General features: G+C 42.0%; 2 protein-coding genes across 3 annotated transcripts in view; one reads left to right on the top strand and one right to left on the bottom strand.

Annotated features, from left to right (window-relative positions):
- Positions 1 to 21,280, top strand: part of LOC106611151 (interleukin-17F) — a 22,167-nt gene continuing 887 nt past the window's right edge. The window contains exons 1-2 of one of the 2 annotated variants that reach the window (XM_045723567.1): positions 1 to 303; positions 21,024 to 21,121. In XM_045723567.1, the coding sequence (XP_045579523.1) occupies positions 21,089 to 21,121 (33 nt within the window). In that variant the 5' untranslated portion in view covers positions 1 to 303; positions 21,024 to 21,088. Of the gene's footprint in view, positions 304 to 20,645; positions 21,122 to 21,280 lie in introns of those variants that run through there. The other variant, XM_014211053.2, reaches the window with a different exon arrangement.
- On the bottom strand, positions 974 to 14,331 carry LOC106611214 (interleukin-17A). Its single transcript, XM_014211192.2, has 4 exons — positions 14,244 to 14,331; positions 2,197 to 2,307; positions 1,668 to 1,843; positions 974 to 1,433 (listed from the first exon to the last, which is right to left on the bottom strand). The coding sequence occupies exons 2-4, from the start codon at positions 2,245 to 2,247 to the stop codon at positions 1,202 to 1,204; spliced, it is 459 nt and encodes a 152-aa protein (XP_014066667.2). The 5' UTR covers positions 2,248 to 2,307; positions 14,244 to 14,331; the 3' UTR covers positions 974 to 1,201.

The following is a 21,280-nucleotide window of genomic DNA, read 5'->3' on the forward strand; positions in this document are numbered from 1 at the left end:
TTTTTTTCTTTCAGCCTTTGAATGAATACAACGTCACCCGGTTGGAATATTATCGCTATTTTACGAGAAAAGTCGCATAAAAATAGATTTTAAACAGCGTTTGACATGCTTCGAAGTACGGTAATGGTATTTTTAGAAAATTTTTGTCACGAAATGCGCTCGCGCGTCACCCTTCGGATAGTGACTTGAACGCACGAACAAAACTGAGGTATTTGAATATAACTATGGATTATTTGGAACCAAAACAACATTTGTTGTTGAAGTAGAAGTCCTAGGAGTGCATTCTGACGAAGAACAGAAAAGGTAATCCAATTTTTCTTTTAGTAAATCTGAGTTTGGTGAGGGCCAAACTTGGTGGGTGTCAAATTAGCCGTAAAGGCCGGGCTATCTACTCAGAATATTGCAAAATGTGCTTTCGTCGAAAAGCTATTTTAAAATCTGACACCGCGATTGCATAAAGGAGTTCGGTATCTATAATTCTTAAAATTATTTATGTATTTTGTATACGTTAATCATGAGTAATTTAGTAAATTCACCGGAAGTTTGCGGTGGGTATGCTAGTTCTGAACATCACATGCAAATGTAAAAAGCTGTTTTTTGATATAAATATGAACTTGATTGAACAAAACATGCATGTATTGTGTAACATAATGTCCTAGGAGTGTCATCTGATGAAGATCATCAAAGGTTAGTGCTGCATTTAGCTGTGGTTTTGGTTTTTGTGACATATATGCTTGCTTTGAAAATGGCTGTGTGATTATTTTTGGCAGGGTACTCTCCTGACATAATCTAATGTTTTGCTTTCACTGTAAAGTCTTTTTGGAATCGGACAATGTGGTTAGATTAACGAGAGTCTTGTCTTTAAAATGGTGTAAAATACTCATTTGTTTGAGAAATTGAAGTTATAGCATTTTTGAGGTATTTGTATTTCGCGCCACTCGATTCCACTGGCAAGCGTCCCACCTAGCCCAGGGAAGTTAAAATGCTTTTATTGCTCAAGTGGAAAACATTTATGAATACATAACATTTTAATGGTGATATTTTACTCAATTATTCACAGTCAATTCTTCTGGCTTTGTGGGATCAACAAATATTGGACTTCCTTGGAAGCTTTAAATTAAAATACATGAAATAACATTTTGATTGAATTAAATTAATAGCCAAACAGAAAGACCATACATATACTGTTCTGCAGACTACATCAAGAGGTTCTAGCCCAGGCACAGGTGCACCCCACGGCCACGGACAGGAAGGAGACGCTGTAGCACTTCCTAGTGGCTGAGATATGGAGCACCAGGACCTTCTGGTAGATAGGTACAGAGTTCTGCCGGTAGCCCACGACCTGGCTGCTGTTGGTGGGGTAGACACAGTACATAGAGCTACACTTGGCCTCCCAAATGGTTGAAGGAATACGGTTCTCCACTGTAATGGGTCTAGAGAAGGAACAGAAGGAGAGAAACCACTTAAGCAATAAATCAACAACAAATATTTAAACAGTAAAACTTACTAAATACTGTTTTAAGGGATAGTTTTCACAGGCTTTCCTTAGAGCTTGAAAATAACATTTTAAGACAGTCGCATAACTCCTCCCGAAGTCAGCATTTCTGAAAACTATCCCTTTAAGTACAGTATCAAATACTTTAGTGTATGTGTTGCTGTAAACTTACTTCCAGGTCCAGGCGGACAGGGAGCGTGTGTTGATGTTCCCGTTTCCCTCTGATTCCTCTGAAGGAGTCTTGTAGTAGTCTGAAGGAATGGTCAGTGTGTCCTCACACCTCTCCTTCTCCCCCACCTTCCCTTTGCCCATTGTCAGGCCCAGCAGCATAGACACACAGCACACAACCTGAGGATGGGAAGAGATGGAAATACAAGTAAATATTACAAGTTATGTAACAAATTAATAGTGCTGAAACTTAAGCAGAAACAGGCCGGATAATCAAAAACCATGGGACAGAAACTATTCTACTTGCATTTTCATCAATTAAATGAATATATTTGTCCAAATCGGATGTGATGCTGCAGTGTACTAATGAATACATGAGGCAATTTTTTTTTTAATATAAGATAAATCAACCAGCACATCAGAAGTATATGGCAACAAAAGTATGGCAAATGAATCAATTATTACCTGTGATTTTCAGTATAACAAAAAACCTTAGTAGTTGCTTTCTCACACATGCTGTCTATTTTACTCACCAGGTATTTCGACGTGTTGTTTTTGAGCTCCATCTCTGATGTCTTCCACATCCTTCTGTCTCCCGGAGTGGTGTATTTATATGATTGCCTTGAGTGGAGGAACTGCAAGTACTATTGATTAGAAATGATAATATTACATTTTTTAGCTTTGACCTGCATATCGATGGTAGACCATTGGAAACAACGGGAGATTCTGCAGATCTAAGTTAGTTGGCCTTGTCACCTTATCTACTACCAATGTCTTTGGGTGTTAAAGGGCATTTCCGCTACTTTTCAACCTCATAGTCATTATCTCCAGCACCATACCAGTGTGAAAATGGCGCGTTTTATATGATCTGTGTTTAAAACGTTTTGAAAAAATGCTTCTCTGTAACCAGTGGCGACCGGTCATCCTGTTTTGAGCCCCACATAGTATTTAGCAAAAAATAAATACAATAAAAATAATATTTATTTTGTGGGAGGGGGGGCCTTGCCTGTTTTGCATGTTATTTTGGCATTAATACATGTCACATATCAGTTTGAAAACAATGTAAAAAAATATATATATATTTAGTTTTTTTTTTTGCCATGTGTGTGTGTGTGTGTGTGTGTGTGTATATATGTATGTGTGTGTGTATATGTGTGTGTAAATATATATATATATATATATATATGAGTTAATAAAGCCGCATACAAACATGGTCTCTTTTTTGTTTTCTTGAGTAAGGCAGGTGTTTCAGCAGAGCTCAGTGGTTTCTGTGGTGGTGGGGCAAGACAGCAGAAAATACGGAGCGTTGTGCCATGATTAGCTCAGTGTTCTGTCACTCATGGGGACACCACATCACTGCCAAGACTAATAGGCTGACCACACTGCTCGCGTCGCGTGCGCAAGCATTGCAAAATAAATGTAGAAATCTATGTTATTCAATTATTTCACCCACACTGCTCGCGCATGTCAACGAGTGTCTGCGTTGCCAAGGGCTAAAATAGAACTCCTTTCTATTTCTGACGCAGATCGCGCTGCAAGTCCTGCCTCTCCCATCTCCTCATTGGTTTATAGAAGCAGGTACCCACGTGCCATCAACTCATTGGTTATACCCACGTGGGTGATTGAAAGATGAACTGTGTTACCGGTTGGTGTAGGAATACTATGAACGTTTAGATGCCAATCAACATATAAGTTCAAAGATGAAAAAGCCTGGAAGGAGGAAAGATGACTAGAAACAATTCGGTTGACCGTTTTATGTGTGGATTAATTGTCGGAGTAGAGGACCTTGTGTATTTCAGGTAAAATAACAACTCAATGTTTATATCCCAGGACAAATTAGCTAGCAACAGCAAGCTAGCTAAATAGGACAAATTAGCTAGCAAGTGCAAGCTAACTAGCTAAATTGCCATAAATGTTTTATGCTTTTCGACCTGCTCCCAAATTAATGTAATTGGTTCAGAGTTTGTTTTGATATTTTAACCTGCGTGTCGTGATCGCGTTTGTTGTAGGGGGACAAATTAAATGTATGCATGATGGTGCACACGCGCAGCCGGTTTGGGTTCCGTGTAAGCGTAGACCTCGAAAATTGTAGCCCTTGAGTGCTGCCATAGAGTTGCATTAGAAGTGCCCATCCAAGAAGGCTCAAGGTCATTGGCCACAGATAAAAGGACGTCAAATCACGTTATATCAGCAGTAGCTTTGATTGGACTGACATGTTAACATCATACTTTCAAAATCTTACCTAGCAGTCATCATCATGAATCAAGACGACAATCTACTGGCAAATCTTTTTAACCCTTGTCATATGAAGAGAAATAATGAAGATAGATTATAGATAAAACACATTGGTGCTCATCAGCCATTGGACGTAAACATTACACAGCAAGGGGGGGACCAGTACGGAGAAATAATGGGGGAAAAAAATGTATGAAATGTATGCATTCACTACTGTAAGTCGCTCTGGATAAGAGCGTCTGCTAAATGACAAAAATGTAAATGTAAATGTATGAAATGTATGCATTCACTACTGTAAGTCGCTCTGGATAAGAGTGTCTGCTAAATGACTAAAATGTAAATGTGAAATTGCAAATTCAACAATGAGTGGTTTGGACGGAATCAGTGACAGTGGCTGTGTGGTCCCAAATCTGGGATTAAGGGGCTCTTTACCAAGTTTAAAATGATAAACAACAACCTTGACTTTGGCCATGCTGTCAATGAGGCATGATTTGTGCCGCGCTCAAAACAACTGTTAACTTGGAACTGCGAAAACTTGACTTCAGTGAGTTCAAGACAACTGGGAAGTTGGAAAACAAATGAGCTGCGACTGGGAAAATAAATTTTGAACGGTCATCCAACTCGGACTTGTAAATCCGACCCCTTTCTAGAGCTACGACCAATGACGTCATCAAGATTCGACTTCGTTTTTTTTCCAAGGTCCCAGTTGTTTTGAAAGCACATCAATCCAGATAATGCCATACATTGATGAAAAATGTTTCACATGAAGGACCGCCGTGCCACCTTCCCGTTCAAGTGAACACAGCACAACAAGGTGAGTCCAAAAATATATTGTAAGCTACTGCATAAATTATGTAATATGCCAGGGAGGTAGGTATACTGTAGCTAAGAATGTAATACTAAGTGTATGTTGTTTTGTAGTAAGATGTTAGTAGCCCATCTGCCTCTAATAATTTTGGTCTATTTACCCCTCTTAATTTTGCCTACTGTTCTGACTTGTTGGTGCACATGTAGCCTATAACCTGTTTTAGAGAAATGTAATCATTGAATATTGTAAGAGCTTTCATTGTCTGCTTATTCCCATTTTATTTATCCTACGGTTCTGACTTGGTGTACAGGGAGAACACTGTAAGAATGGCCCATGTGCTCAATTCTGTCGCTGTACATTTCAAAAGTGCTAAACAAATAGTTATATTGACTATGTTCGTCCTAGCTCGCTCATTAATGTCTTAATCAAAATTACGGATTGCCTCTTAACCGCCTGCCCCACCAAGATTTATATGCTAAAATCGCCACTATCTATAACATCACAGGGTAGGATTAAAAGTAAGAAAAACTGTGATTTTCAAGACTAACGAGTTTCTAGCCAGAGGTAGGGTATTTTCTTGCTCCCCACATCACCGCAGATCTCATAGTGTTTAAAAATTACTGCTTTTGTGCTGTTGAAAATGAGGTTGAAAAGTGGTTGAGTTGCCCATTAAAACTGGATTACTAATTTCCCTCACGGATATTGTGCACCCTGTAAATAAAATAAAATACAATTTTATGCACATGGTTAGCAGATGTTAATGCAGGTGTAGTGAAATGCTTGTGCTTCTAGTTCCGACAGTGCAGTAATATTTAAAAAGTAACCTAACAGTTCCCCAACAACTACCTAATACACACACATCTAAAGGGGTGAATGAGAATATATACATTTAAATATATGGATGAGCGATGGCCGAGCGGCACAGGCAAGGTGCAATAGATGGTATAAAATAGTGTATATACATGTGATATGAGTAATGTAAGACATGTAAACATTATTAAAGTGGCATCGTTTGAAGTGACAAGTGTTCCATTTATTAAAGTGGCCAGTGATTGGGTCTCAATGTAGGCAGCAGCCACTCTGAGTTAGTGATTTCTGTTTAGCAGTCTGATGGCCTTGAGATAGAAGCTGTTTTTAAGTCTCTCAGTCCCAGCTTTAATGCATCTGTACTGACCTCGCCTTCTGGATGGTAGCGGTGTGAACAGGGAGTGGCTCGGGTGGTTGTTGTCCTTAATGATATTTTTGGCATTCCTGTGACATCGGGTGCTGTAGGTGTCATGGAGGGCAGGTAGTTTGCCCCCGATGATGCATTGTGCAGACCGCACCACCCTCTGGAGAGCCTTGCGGTTGAGGGTGGTGCAGTTGCCGTACAAGGTTGTGATATAGCCCAACAGGATGCTCTCAATTGTGCATCTGTAAAAGTTTGTCAGGGTTTTGGGTGACAAGCCAAATATCTTCAGCCTCCTGAGGTTGAAGAGGCGCTGTTGGGTGGACCATTTCAGTTTGTCTGTGATGTTTACGCCGAGGAACTTAAAACTTTCCACCTTCTCCACTACTGTCCTTTCGATGCAGATAGGGGGGGCTCCCTCTGCTGTTTCCTGAAGTCCACGATCATCTCCTTTGTTTTGTTGATGTTGAGTGAGAGGTTGTTTTCCTGACACCACACTCCGAGTGCCCTCACCGCCTCCCTGTAGGCTCTCATCGTTGTTGGTAATCACACTACTGTTCTGCTGTCAACAAACTTGATGATTGAGTTGGAGGTGTGCATGGCAACAGTCGTGGGTGAACAGGGAGTACAGGAGGGGGCTGAGCACGCAACCTTGTGGGGCCCCAGTGTTAAAGGTCAGCGAAGTGGAGATGTTGTTTCCTACCTTCACCACCTGGGGGCGGCCCGTCAGGAAGTCCAGGACCCAATTGCACAGGGCGGGGTTGAGACCCAGGGCCTCCAGCTTGATGATGAGCTTGGAGGGTACTATGGTGTTGAATGCTGAGCTGTAGTCAATGAACAGCATTCTTACATAGGTATTCCTCTTGTCCAGATGGGATATGGCAGTGTGCAGTGTGATGGAGATTGTATCGTCTGTGGACCTGTTGGGGCGGTTTGCAAACTGAAGTGGGTCTAGGGTGGCCGGTAAGGTGGAGGTGATATGATCCTTGACTAGTCTCTCAAAGCACTTCATGGTGACAGAACTGAGTGCTACGGGGCGATAGTCATTTAGTTCAGTTATCTTTACCTTCTTGAGTACAGGAGCAATGGTGACCATCTTGAAGCATGTGGGGACAGCGGACTGGGATATGGAGTGATTGAATATGTCCGTAAACACACCAGCCAGCTGGTCTGCGCATGCTCTGAGGACGCAGCTTGGGATGTCGTTTGGGCCAGCAGCCTTGCGAGGGTTTACACGTTTAAATGTTTTACTCACGTCGGCCACGGAGAAAGAGAGGGGGAGCGCAAGACGGTGGCACTGTAGCCAGTCCTTGTTAGCAGGCCGCGACGGTGGCACTATATTATCCTCAAAGCAGGCAAAGAAGGTGTTTAGTTTGTCTGGAAGCGTGATGTCAGTGTCCGTGACATGGCTGGTTTTATTTTTGTAGTCCGTGATTTCCTGTAGACCCTGCCACATACGTCTCGAGTCTGAGCCGTTGAATTGCGACTCCACTTTGTCCCTGTACTGGCATTTTGTTCCCTTTCTTGCGAAGGGAATAACTACACTGTTTATATTCAGCCATATTCCCAGACCTCTTTCCATGGTTCAATGCAGTGGTTCACGCTTTCAATTTTGCGTGAATGCCGCCATCCATCCACGGTTTCTGGTTAGGGTAGGTTTTAATAGCAACAGTGGGTACAACATCTCCAAGGCACTTCCTTATAAACTCAATCACTGAGTCAGTGTATAGATCGATGTTGTTCTCTGAGGCTGACCGGAACACATCCCAGTCCGCATGATCAAAACAATCTTGAAGCGTGGATTCCTGTTGCTCAGACCAGCGTTGAATGGTTCTTGTCACTGGTACAAGATGGTCGGATTTGCCGAAGGGAGGGTGGGGGAGGGAGGGCTTTGTATGCATCGCGTAAATTAGAGGAGCAGTGATTCTTAGAAGGGATGACTAGATTATATGATCTCTTGTGTGGCTCTGTTTGCTTCTCCTAGTGCAATGTTCTTGATTGCTGGTCATGGGGACCTACAGTTTGTGCATGCTTTTCTTACAGCTCAGGGCCCAGTTTCACGAGAGCGATGGAATTTAGGTTTAGGAGTGTTTTAACGATGCATCTTTCCTACAATGGCCGAAGATGTAACATGCGTTTCCCAAAGCACCACACAGAGATGACAGTTGCTAAGTGCATTGTTGGAGCATGTCTCAACTGATAGGATCGAAAGAAAGTCAGGGCTGATCTTGGATCAGTTTTCTCAATTTAAATGTTACCTTAACATTAGCATTATGTCACAATACTGATTACGGATCAGTTCCTATTACCACCTACAGCTGCAAATATCGAGGGCGCTTATTCTAATGCTTACCTAATAAAATGCACTAAGTCACCATTAGGCTACACATTACACATCATTAAATATATTGAGACAAATTACAGACAGTAGCCTACAAGTAGGAAAATGGAACTCAATTGATTGTATTGATTGTATGAAATGTATTTCGATAGGACTGAAATAGGCCTATAGCCTACTGTATTTATATTTTAACACAGTCATCTCGTTTTTTACTTCATTCATGCTTGTTTGTATCAATTGCAAAGACATTGGCAACTGTATTTATAGTACATTTTGTTCTGAAGTTATCAGCTGTCACAGAGAGCTGGATAAACCATGTGATTCTATGATTAGCGGAGATCTTCTATGTATAAAGTGACACGGGAGGGCAAAAAAGCATCTAACGATGCACTGTTCTATGAGTGGTCTGAGGCAGGCAGTAAATTTTGAGCGTTTTCAAGTGAAATATTAATAGCAATGGTTTTGGGAGATTAAACGTTGCTCTTTTGAAGTTTCTAACTATGAACTTAGCCTTAAAATGCTTTTGGGGAACAGGGCCCATCTCTGCAAAAAACACACCTGATTCAACTAGTGAACTCATCAAGATCTTGTTAAGGTAAATCGTGTACTATTGCTGGGCTGGAATGTAAGCCTGCACACACAGCGGTTATAGTGGATGGTCATTCCTGTAGCCAGTTGCATGCATCTATCTTCTTATCTCAGTGATCAACCACATAGGTTGAAAAGATCATATCAGAGAAGCAACGGTTGTGTGATACTCCTACCTCCTCCTACCCGGTTGTTGTCTAGTCATTCCCGTACACACTAGGCTATGAACTACACAACAGCTTTGCTATCTATCTCTCCATCTAGACGAAACTCTGTTCTAAATAGATGCCTCCAATGATATAGTTTCCCCATGTGCTCTCTACCACTCAACCACTGCACATCATCACACAGATGAGTGAGAGGCTGACTGCATCCAGCCACTGTCCTATTTTAGAACAGGCTACATCTACATCTACCATCTACCACCACCCAGAATGAGAGCGAGAGATGGAGAGAGAGCTCTTACAGGTACTGTACTATACAGTACTTTCCTTTATGGACTTCACCAACTTCCTGTGTCTTTCCTGCTGGTCCTGCCTCTTCCTGTGATGCCACCTTGTCACCCTGTGTGATGTGGTTCCTGTTGAGGTCTCTGTCAGAAGGTGTCGAGGTGTCATTCTGAGTCTGCTGCAGTGACTGGTTAGAGTCTTGCGTGTTGCTCAGGGCCTGTACAGCTTGGAAGCGTATCAGCACTTCTGTGACCCCATTTTGTCTGGAGAGAGGATGTGTGCATGTCGATATATAAAATGCGGCTTATTTATCTGCTACCCATGAGACAACAAAACACAAATAAAATAAACATTTTATTTGGAGTGCGGAGTGCAATAGAGATTGCCTCATCTGTGGATCTGTAGGGGCGGTATGCAAATTAGAGTGGATCTAGGGTGTCTGGGATGATGGTGTTGATGTGAGCCATGACCAGCCTTTAAAAGCATTTCAATGGCTATTTGATGAGAGTGCTACGGAGCGTTAGTCATTTAGTCAAGTTTCCTTGGCTTCTTGGGCACAGGGACTATGGTGGTCTGCTTGAAACATGTAGGTATTACAAACAGGGCCAGGGATAGGTTGAAAATGTCAGTGAAGACACTTGCCAGTTGGTCAGCGAATGCTCTGAGTACGCGTCCTGGTATTCCGTCTGGCCCCCCGGCCTTGCGAATGTTAACCTGTTTAAAGGTCTTACTCATATCGAGCGAAATCACACAGTAGTCTGGAACATCTGATTCTCTCATGCATGGTTCAGTGTTGCTTGCCTCGAAGCAAGCATAGAAGGCATTTAGCTTGTCTGGTACAGTAGGCTCGTGTCACTGCGCAGCTCGCGGCTGGGTTTTCCTTTTGTAATCCATGATAGTTTGCAAGCCCTGACATAGCTGGGGTGGGAGGATTGGATCTTATTACTGTATTGACGCTTTGCCTGTTTGATGGTTCATCGGAGGTTGTAGTGGCATTTCACATAAGCGTCCGGATTAGCATCCCGCTCTTTGAAAGCGGCAGCTCTTGTCTTTAGCTCAGTGAGGATGCTCACTGCCCTATCCCATCTGGGAAAGAGGAATACCTATGAAAGGATGCTGTTCATTGACTATAGCTCAGCCTTCAACACAATAATACTGTACCCTCCAAGCTCATCCTTAAGCTCGGGGCCCTGAGTCTGAACCCCGCCCTGTGCAACTGGGTCCTGGACTTCCTGACGGGCCGCCCTCAGGTGGTGAAGATAGGAAACAACACCTCCACTATGCTGATCCTCAACACAGGGGCCCCACAACGGTGCGTGCTCAGCCCCCTCCTGTACTCCCTGTTCACCCACAACTGCGTGGCCATGCACACCTCCAACTCAATCAAGGTTGCAGATGACACAACAGTAGTAGGCCTGATTATCAACAATGACAAGACAGCCTACAGGCAGGAAGTGAGGGCCCTGGTGGAGTGGTGCCAGGAAAACAATCTCTCCCTCAATGTCAACAAAACGAAGGAGCTGATCGTGGACTTCAGGAGACAACAGATAGAGCACGCCCCTATTCACATAGAGGGGACCGCAGTGGAGAAGGTGAAAAGCTTCAAGTTCCTCAGTGTACACATCACTGACAATCTGAAATGGTCCACCCACACAGACAGTATGGTGAAGAAGGCACAACAGCACCTCTTCAACCTCAGGAGGCTGAAGAAATTTGACTTGGCAACTAAGACCCTCACAAACTTTTACAGATGTACAATTGAGAGCATCCTATCGGGCTGTATCACCACCTGGTACGGCAACTGCAGCGCCCAACGCATCACCAGGGGCACAGTGCCTGCCCTCCAGGAAATCTACAGCACCCGAGCCAGGGCCTGTTCACCCCGGTATCATCCAGAAGGTGAGGTCCGTACTGGTCTATCAAAGCTGGGACCGAGAGACTGAAACAGCCTCTATGTCAAGTCTATCAGACTGTTTAAATAGCCATCACTAGCCAGCTACCACCCGATTACTCAACCCTGCATCTTAGATGCTGCTGCCCTATGTAAATAGACAAGGAATCACTGGTCACTTTAAATGGAACACAATTCATTTTAATAATGTTTGCATACTGTTTACTCATTTCATATGTATATACTGTACTCTACTGTATTTTAGTCAATGCCACTCAGACATTTCTCATCCTAATATTTATATATTTCAGAATTTAATTATTTTACTTTTAGATTTGTGTGTATTGTTGTGAATTGTTAGATACTACTGCACTGTTGGAGCTAGGAACACAAGCATTTTGCTATACCCCCATAACATCTGCTAAATATGTGTATGTGACCAATACAATTTGCTTTTATTAGATTTTTGTAATCCATGGCTTCTGGTTGGGGTATGTACAGTCACTGTGGTGATGACGTTGTTGATGCACTTATTAATGAAGTTGGTGACTGATGTGGTACTCAATGTTATTGGATGAATCCAATAACTCATCAATGTTATTGGATGAATCCCAGGACATAGTCCAGTCTGTGCTAGTGAAACAGTTCTGTAGCTTAGCATCCTGTTTGAGTTTTTGCTTGGAAGCAGGAGGATAGAGTTAGAGGGAGGGCCTTGTAAGCATTTCTGTGTGTGGAGTAAAGGTGATCTAGAGTTTTGTCGCCTCCAGTTGCACTGGTGACATGCTGGTAAACATTAGGCAAAACGGATTTCAGTTTCCCTGCATTAAAATCACAAACACTGCATCTGAATGCGCATTGTCTTGTTTGCTTATGGCCATATACAGCTAGTTGAGTGTGGTCTTAGCATTGGTTTGTGGTGGTAAATAGACAGCTACGAAAAATATAGATGAAAACTCTAAGTAAATATTATGGTCTACAGCTTATCACGAGCTTGTACCTGGAAACAGCTGATTTTTAATGGAATATCTACATAGGCATACAGAGGCCCATTATTAGAAGCCATCACGCCTGTGTTCCGATGGCACATTGTGTTAGCTAATCCAAGTTTATAATTTTATACGGCTAATTGATCATTAGAAAACCTTTTTTGCTATTATTTTAGCACAGCTGAAAACTTTTGTCCTGATTAAAGAAGCAATAAAACTGGCCTTCTTTAGACTAGTTCAGTATCTGGACCATCAGCATTTGTGGGTTCGATTACAGGCTCAAAATGGCCAGAAACAAAACTTTCTTCTGAAACTCGTCAGTCTATTCTTGTTCTGAGAAATTAAGGCTATTCCATGCGAGAAATTGCCAAGAAACTGAAGATCTCGTACAACCACTGTCACACCCTGATCAGTTTCATCTGTCCTTGTTATTGTCTCCACCCCCTCCAGGTGTAGCTTGTTATCCCTAGTGTATATATCCCTATTTCCTGTCTCTCTGTGCCAGTTTGTGTTGTATGTTCCAAGTCAACCAGTGTGGTTTTCCAGTTCGCATGCCTTTTTCTATTCTCTTTTACAAGTCCTCCCAGTTTTGACCCTTGCCTGTTTTCTGGACTCTGAACCTGCCTGCCTAACCATTCTGCCTGCCCTGACCTCGAGCCTGCCTGCCACACTGTACCTCCTGGACTCTGAACTGGTTTTGACCTTTTGCCTGTCCACGACCATTCTCTTACCTACATCTTTTGGATGTAAGATATATCAAAGACTCAAACCATCTGCCTCCCGTGTCTGCATCTGGGTCTCGCCTTGTGCCCTTACAACCACGTCAGCCACGTCTCTGAGAAACATAGGATATTACAGTTTTTCAGGTCCCTTTGATACGATATTCTTGAACAACTTTCATCCAGTTTGTTTTCCAGTAACTGCACATTTGCCAACAGAACGGAGGTCAATGGCGTCTATTTGTTTGCTGACGTAGTCTCGGCAGGATGCCATTTCGCCTGCCTCTTTTTCTGCCGCTACTTCCTCTTTCAAGTCCCGGGCATTAGGGCCTGGTCTGGAGTAAGCATAACATCCAGAGCTGCCAACTCGTTGAAGTAGAAATTCTCATCCAAATCGAGGTTAGTGATCGCTGTCTGATGTCCAGAAGCTGTTTTTGGTCATAGGAAATGATGGCAGAGACATTGTGTACAAAAAACATTAAGATCAGCTTCAAGAAAACACAAAATAGCGGAATTGGTCTGGAGCCTGTATGACGGCTGCTATCCACTTAGAGAAGTCAGGAAAGGAAAGAGATATTTGTGACTTGTTCTCAGCTCTTGATTGACCAGTGTAACTCACAGATAACCAGGTTTTAAATCCATATAATTGATATAAAATGCAATAGTTCAAAAATATGTTTTACAATTGTTTTTGGGGTCAGGTGACGAGGTTCCTAGATATTACTTAGCCCGCACTGGTAGGTTTAGTGGAGGAAGAAGAAGCAACTTCAGAGATTCCTGGATGTTTAGAAACCCCCATGTAGCTTAACCCTGGGCCTGACGTTCATATTTCCTCTGACTGTGGTGTCATAGATTGTCGCACTGTGTTGACATAACAAGTAGAAAGTCCTAGAAGGTCTGAGCCACATAAAACACAGGCAAGCCTTTCTGGAGTACCTGAACTGTCACTCTAAGATCTCTCGCTTTCCATTACTTTATGTATCGCAAACTGAATATCAAACCGGTTACAGTTTTGCAACTATGAGAATATGACCTTTTACTTCAGAAAGGGCTGTAAATGACTCGCCTAAAGCTTTTGGATTTTTCTTGTAACTGAATCAAACCAATGTGTCTGGCCTAAACTCAGTCCTTTGTTGTGACCAAAGGGGAACTAGTCATGTCCAGGCCCACTATTTGGGACACACTGTGTTAGGGTTCAGCTCTGTACAGTGAAAGGAATCATCCAAAACGCATCTAGATGTTATCTATCATGAATAGTTGGGAATCTACCCTTGCTGTTTTGTAAATGCCAATTGATACCAAAATATAACTACATTGTCTCGATATGATGTTGAACACGATCCGGGAGTGCAAAACCATGACAAAGCAATGTGAAATGTAAGGATGGAAACTCACGGTGCGGTCCTTCTGAATCTCTGCGTTTTGGTTACATAGTGATCGGCATGACAATCCAGGTCAGAGGCTGGTTTTATTATGTTCTGAGTGTTGACGCGTGGGCGTATCAAGAGCGAGGAAGCGTACGGTGTCTATGATTGCATAGTTGTATTATTACTGTTATACGATTTTAACTTTGCTATTTTCCCAGGACAATGAACATTGAGTCCTCAAAAATATTTTGATATCAAATTGCAGACAGACATACATCATCATTTGAAGCACATGACCAAATTAATTCCTCCCCTGGTGGGATAATAAAGTTGATCTGATCTCCAAAAGTCAGACTCAAATGATAATCACATGGCTTGACAATGGCTGTTTAAACTGACATGCTGTTGCTGTGACATAGATATCTTCTTACCTATCAGAGCTATTCATGACAAACTCTGGCCCATAACCATACATCTTGCCACAGCTGGCTGGTTGGCTAATGTCAGTATAAAATTATTTGGCAAACACTTTGTTGAGCCCTACATAAGTGATTTCTAGGCATAGACTAGAAATCACTGGGCACTTTAAGGAATGGAACACTAGTCACTTTAATAATGTTTACATATCTGGCATTACTCATATGTGTATATACTGTATTCTATACTATTCTACGGTATCTTACTCACTTAATAATGTTTCCATATCTTGCATTAATCATATGTGTATATACTGTACTGTATTCTATACTATTCTACAGTATCTTAGTCACTTAATGTTTACATATCTGGGATTATTCATCTCATGTGTATACTATTCTACGATATATTATTCACTTAATAATGTTTACATATCTGGCATTACTCATCTCATATGTATATACTGTTTTCTATACTATTCTACTGTATCTTAGTCACTTAATTTTACATATCTGGCATTATTCATCTCATATGTATATACTGTTTTCTATACTATTCTACTGTATCTGTCTGTTCTGCTCTGATAGTGCTCGTCCATATGTATATTGTCATAATTCATTCCTACTTAGATTTGTGTGTATTGGGTATATGTTGTGTAATTTGGTAGACATTACTTGTTAGATGTTACTGCACTGTTGGAGCTAGAAGCAAAAGCATTTCGCTACACCCGCAATAACATCTGCTAATCACGTGTATGTGACTAATAAAATCAACTACATTTTTATTTGTCACGTGTCGAATACAACAGTTACCGTGAAATATTGACTTACAAGCCCTTAACTAGCAATGTAGAGTTTTTAAAAAGTAAATACGAAAATAAATTAAGGAAAAATAGTAACACAATAAAATAACGAGGCTTAATACAAGGGGTAACTGTACCGAGTCAATGTGCAGGGGTACGGGCTAGTCGAGGTAATTGGTACTGTACATATTACAGTATCTCAATCAAAAGTTTGGACACACCTGCTCATTCAAGGGTTTTTATTTATTTGTACTATTTTCTACATTGTAGAATAATAGTGAAGACATCATAACTATAAAATATGGAATCTTTTAAGCAAAAAAGTGTTAAATCAAAATATATTTGAGATTCTTCAAAGCAGCAACCATTTGCCTTGATGACAGCTTTGCACACTCGAGGTAGTCACCTGGAATGCATTTAAATTAACAGGTGTGCTTTGTTAAAAGTTAATTTGTTGAATTTGTTCTTATACCTAAGATAGCCCTATTTGGTAGAAGTCCATGTTATGGCAAGAACAGCTTAAATAAGCAAAGAGAAACGACAGTCCATAATTACTTTAAGACATGATGGTCAGTCATTCCGGAAGATTTCAAGAACTGAAAGTTTCAAGTGCAGTCGCAAAAACCATCAAGCGCTATGATGAAACTGGCTCTCATGAGGACCGCCACAGGAAAGGAAGACTCAGAGTTACCTCTGCTGCAGAGGATAAGTTCATTAGAGTTAACTGCACCTCAGATTGCAGCCCAAATAAATGCTTCAGAGTTCAAGTAACAGACACATCTCAATATCAGCTGTTCAGAGGAGACTGCGTGAATCAGGCCTTCATGGTCTAATTGCTTCAAAGAAACCACTACTAAAGAACTCCAATAAGAAGAAGAGACTTGCTTCGACCAAGAAACACAAGGAATGGACATTTTACCGGTGGAAATCTGTCCTCAAAGCTTGCAGACCAGCTGGCTGGTGTGTTTACAGACATATTCAATCGCTCCCTATCCCAGTCTGTTGTCCCCACATGCTTCAAGATGGCCACCATTGTTCCTGTACCCAAGAAGGCAAAGAACTGAACTAAATGACTACTGCCCAATAGCACTCAGTTCTGTCATCATGAAGTGCTTTGAGAGACTAGTCAAGGATCATATCACCTCCACCTTACCGGCCACCCTAGACCCACTTCACTTTGCATACCGATCCAACAGGTCCACAGACGACGCAATCACCATCACACTGCCCTATCCCACCTGGACAAAAGGAATACCTATGTAAGAATGCTGTTCATTGACTACAGCTCAGCATTCAACACCATAGTACCCTCCAAGCTCATCATCAAGCTGGAGGCCCTGGGTCTCAACCTGGCCCTGTGCAATTGGGTCCTGGACTTCCTGACAGGCCACCCCCAGGTGGTGAAGGTAAGAAACATCTCCACTTCGCTGACCCTCAATGCTGGGGCCCCACGAGGTGCGTGCTCAGCCCCCTCCTGTACTCCGTTCACCCACGACTGCGTGGCCATGCACGCCTACAACTCAATCAAGTTTGCATACGACACAACAGTAGTGGGCTTGATTACCAACAACGACGAGACAGCCTACAGGGAGGAGGTGAGGGCACTCAGAGTGTGGTGTCAGGAAAACAACCTCTTACTCAACATCAACAAAACAAAGGAGATGATCGTAGACTTCAGGAAACAGCAGAGGGAGCAGCCCCCTATCCACATCGAAGAGACAGCAGTGGAGAAGGTGGAACGTTTTTTTCTTTTTTTTTAAGGTCCTCGGCGTACACATCACAGACAAACTGAAATGGTCCACTCACATAGACAGTATGGTGAAGAAGGCGCAACAGCACCTCTTCAAACTCAGGAGGCTGAAGAAATGTTTCTTGTCACCCAAAACCCTGACAAACTTTTACAGATGCACAATCGAGAGCATCCTGTCAGGCTGGTACGGCAACTGCACCGCCCTGAAACGCAAGGCTCTCCAGAGGGTGGTGCAGTCTGCACAACGCATCACCGGGGTCAAACTACCTGCCCTCCATGACACCTTCAGCACCGGATGTCACAGGCAGCCCAAAAAGATCATCAAGGACACCCCCCAAGCCACTGCCTGTTCACACCGTTACCATCCAGAAGGCGAGGTCAGTACAGGTGCATCAAAGCTGGGACCGGGAGACTGAAAAACAGCTTCAAGGCCATCAGACTGTTAAACAGCAATTACTAACTCATTAGAGGCTGCTGCCTACATTGAGACCAAATCACTGGCCAATTTAATAAATGGGTCACTTGTCACTTTATACAATGCACTCTAAATAATGCCACTTTAATGTTTACCTATCTTACATTACTCATATCACATGTACAGTTGAAGTCGGAAGTTTACATACACCTTAGCCAAATACATTTAAACTCAGTTTTTCACAATTCCTAGTAAAAATTCCCTTCTTAGGTCAGTTAGGATCACCACTTTATTTTAAGAAAGTGAAATATCAGAATAATAGTGGAGAGAATAATTTATTTTAACTTTTTTATTTCTTTCATCACATTCCCAGTGGGTCACAAGTTTAAATACACTCAATTAGTATTTGGTAGCATTGACTCTAAGTTGTTTAACTTGGGTCAAACGTTTCAGGTAGCCTTCTACAAGCTTCCCACAATAAGTTGGGCAAATTTTGGCCCATTCCTCCTGACAGAGCTGGTGTAACTGTCAGGTTTGTAGGCCTCCTTGCTCGCACATGCTTTTTCAGTTCTGCCAACAAATGTTCTATAGGACTGAGGTCAGGGCTTTGTGATGGCCACTCCATTATCTTGACTTTGTCCTTAAGCCATTTTGCCACAACTTTGGAAGTATGCTTGGGGTCATTGTCCATTTGGAAGACCCATTTGCGACCAAGCTTTAACTTCCTGACTGATGTCTTGATGTTGCTTCAATATATACACATAATTTTCCTACCTCTTGATGCCATCTATTATGTGAAGTGCACCAGTCCCTCCTGCAGCAAAGCACCCCCACAACATGATGCTGCCACCCCCGTGCCTCACAGTTTGGATGGTGTTCTTCGGCTTGCAAGCCTACCCCTTTTTCCTCCAAACATAACGATGGTCATAATGGCCAAAGAGTTCTATTTCTGTTTCATCAAACCAGAGGACATTTCTCCAAAAAGTACGATCTTTGTCCCCATGTGCAGTTGCAACTGTAGTCTGGATTTTATGGCAGTTTTGGAGCAGTGGCTTCTTCCTTGCTGAGCGGCCTTTCAGGTTATATCGATATAGGACTCATTTTACTGTGGATATACATACTTTTGTACCTGTTTCCTCCAGCATCTTCACAAGGTCCTTTGCTGTTGTTCTGGGATTGATTTGCACTTTTCGCACCAAAGTACGTTCATCTCTAGGAGACCGAACACGTCTCCTTACTGAGTGGTATGACGGCTGCTTGGTCCCATGGTGTTTATACTTGCGTACTATTGTTTGTACAGATGAACGTGGTACCTTCAGGCGTTTGGAAATTGCTCCCAAGGATGAACCAGACTTGTGGAGGTCTACAATTTGTTTCTGAGGTCTTGGCTGATTTCTTTTGGTTTTTCCCATTATGTTAAGCAAAGAGGCACTGAGTTTTAAGGTAGACCTTGAAATACATCCACAGGTACACCTCCAATTAACTCAAATGATGTCAATTAGCCGATCAGAATCTCCTAAAGCTATGACATATTTTTCAGGATTTTTCCAAACTGTTTAAAGGCACAGTCAACTTAGTGTATGTAAACTTCTGACTCACTGGAATTGTGATTAAGTGAAATCTGTATGTAAACAATTGTTGGAAAAATGACTTGTGTCATGCACAAAGTAGATGTCCTAACCAACTTGCCAAAACTATAGTTTATAAACAAGAAATTTGTGGAGTGGTTGAAAAACAAATTTTAATGACTCCAACCTTTGTATGTAAACTTGCGACTTCAACTGTATATACTGTATTTTATACCATCTATTGCACCTCGCATATGCCACTCGGCCATCGCTCATCCATATACTTACATATTCTCATTCACCCCTTTTAGATTTGTGTGTATTAGGTAGTTGTTGGAAATTGTTTGATATTACTGCACTGTCTATCATGACACTAGGCGAGACCCAAATGCAGACACAGGAGGCAGATGGTTGGAGTTTTATAAATTCAAAAGGAATATTCAAGAGAATGGTCGTGGACAGGCAAAAGGTCAAAACCAGTTCAGAGTCCAGGAGGTACAGAGTGGCAGGCAGGCTCGAGGTCAGGACAGGCAGAATGGTTAGGCAGGCGGGTACAGTCCAGAAAACAGGCAAGGGTCAAAACCGGGAGGACTAGGAAAAGGAGAAAAGGCAAAGCAGGAAAATGGGGGAAAAACGCTGGTAGGCTTGGACATACAAGATGAACTGGCATGGAGAGACAGGAAACAAGGGGATAAATACACTGGGGATAACAAGCGACACCTGCAGGGGGTGGAGACAATAACAAGGACAAGTGAAACAGATCAGGGTGTGACACTGTCGGAACTAGAAGCACAAGCATTTCGCTACACTCACATTAACATCTGCTAATCATGTGTATATGACAAATGAAATTTGATTTGAGTCCAAATTTGAGATTCTTGGTTCTAAACGCCGTGTCTTTGTGAGACGAGGAGTAGGTGAACGATTTGTTACTCAAGTCCAAGTCATGTGACTCGAGTCCACACTTCTACTTTGCTTGTAACTTTGTTTGTGACACCATTAATGATTTATTTAGAATTTAAGGCCCACTTAACCAGCATTGCTACCACAGCATTCTGCAGCGATTCGCCATTCCATCTGGTTTGCAATTAGTCCCACTATCATTTGTTTTTCAACTCCTTCTAGACTGTTGGAAAAGCATTCCAGGTGAAGCTGGTTCAGAGAATGCCAAGAGTGTGCAAAGCTGTCATCAAAGCAAAGGGTGGCTACTTTGAAGAATCTCAAATATATTTTTATTTTAACACTTTTTTTGTTAACTACATGATTCCATCTGTGTAATTTCCTAGTTTTGATGTCTTCACTATTATTCTACAATGTAGAAAATAGTAAAAAATAAATAAAAACCCTTGAATGAGTAGGTGTCCAAACTTTTGACTGGTACTATACATGTAGGTAAGGGTAAAGTGACTGTCCATAGATAATAAACAGAGTGTAGCAGCAGCATATGTGTTGGGTGTGTGTGTTGGAGTGTCATTGTAGTATGTGTTAGTGTCCAGTGAGTGTACATCGAGACTGTGCAATGATAATGATAAAAATGATAATACTTGCCATTAAGTAATTCTTGTCATTAACTAAGTCCACAACTGATATTAGCCTTTTGCCACTGACTTTGTCATGGAACAAAGTTATCTGGCCCAAATATGGACCACATAATGGACTTGAAATTCCCAAAATAAGACAACAACATTTCCATATGTCAGCAGTATCTATGTGCACTACTTTTCATGCTGTGTGGTTACTTAGTGCTTACTAAGCACAGGATGAAAGTCAATCGCAGCGTCACAGGAAGTGAACCAAGTGACGAAGACACATGGTCACTAGGCAACTACAGTATAAAACTAACAGCATCACCTCAGACAACCAGACCAGGACCACAACACAGCAACAGAACAACCAGACCACAGTACAACACAGCAGCATCATGGTATCTACTTTAAGCTTCCAGTCTTTGACGGTAAGTGATGACTTTAGTTTCTTCAAGATATTACTGGATTTTGCCACCTGTGTCTGTATCAGCTGGGGAAGACATTAAAATGTGTGCTGTTTGAAAAGTAAGAGTCCCAATGAAACCTGGGGTAAAGATCCATTTCAGAGGTGATACCAGGCTACTAAC

This window comes from Salmo salar, chromosome ssa09 (genome assembly GCF_905237065.1).
Source record: "Salmo salar chromosome ssa09, Ssal_v3.1, whole genome shotgun sequence".
Lineage (NCBI taxonomy): Eukaryota > Metazoa > Chordata > Actinopteri > Salmoniformes > Salmonidae > Salmo > Salmo salar.

Excerpts from the sequence above, each read along its gene's own strand:
- LOC106611214 (XM_014211192.2), bottom strand. The coding sequence starts at position 2,247 with ATGTGGAAGACATCAGAGATGGAGCTCAAAAACAACACGTCGAAATAC. Across the intron at positions 1,844-2,196 it reads ACAACACGTCGAAATACCTG|GTTGTGTGCTGTGTGTCTAT; the intron begins GTGAGTAAAATA and ends TCCCATCCTCAG. Across the intron at positions 1,434-1,667 it reads CTGTCCGCCTGGACCTGGAA|ACCCATTACAGTGGAGAACC; the intron begins GTAAGTTTACAG and ends TTCCTTCTCTAG.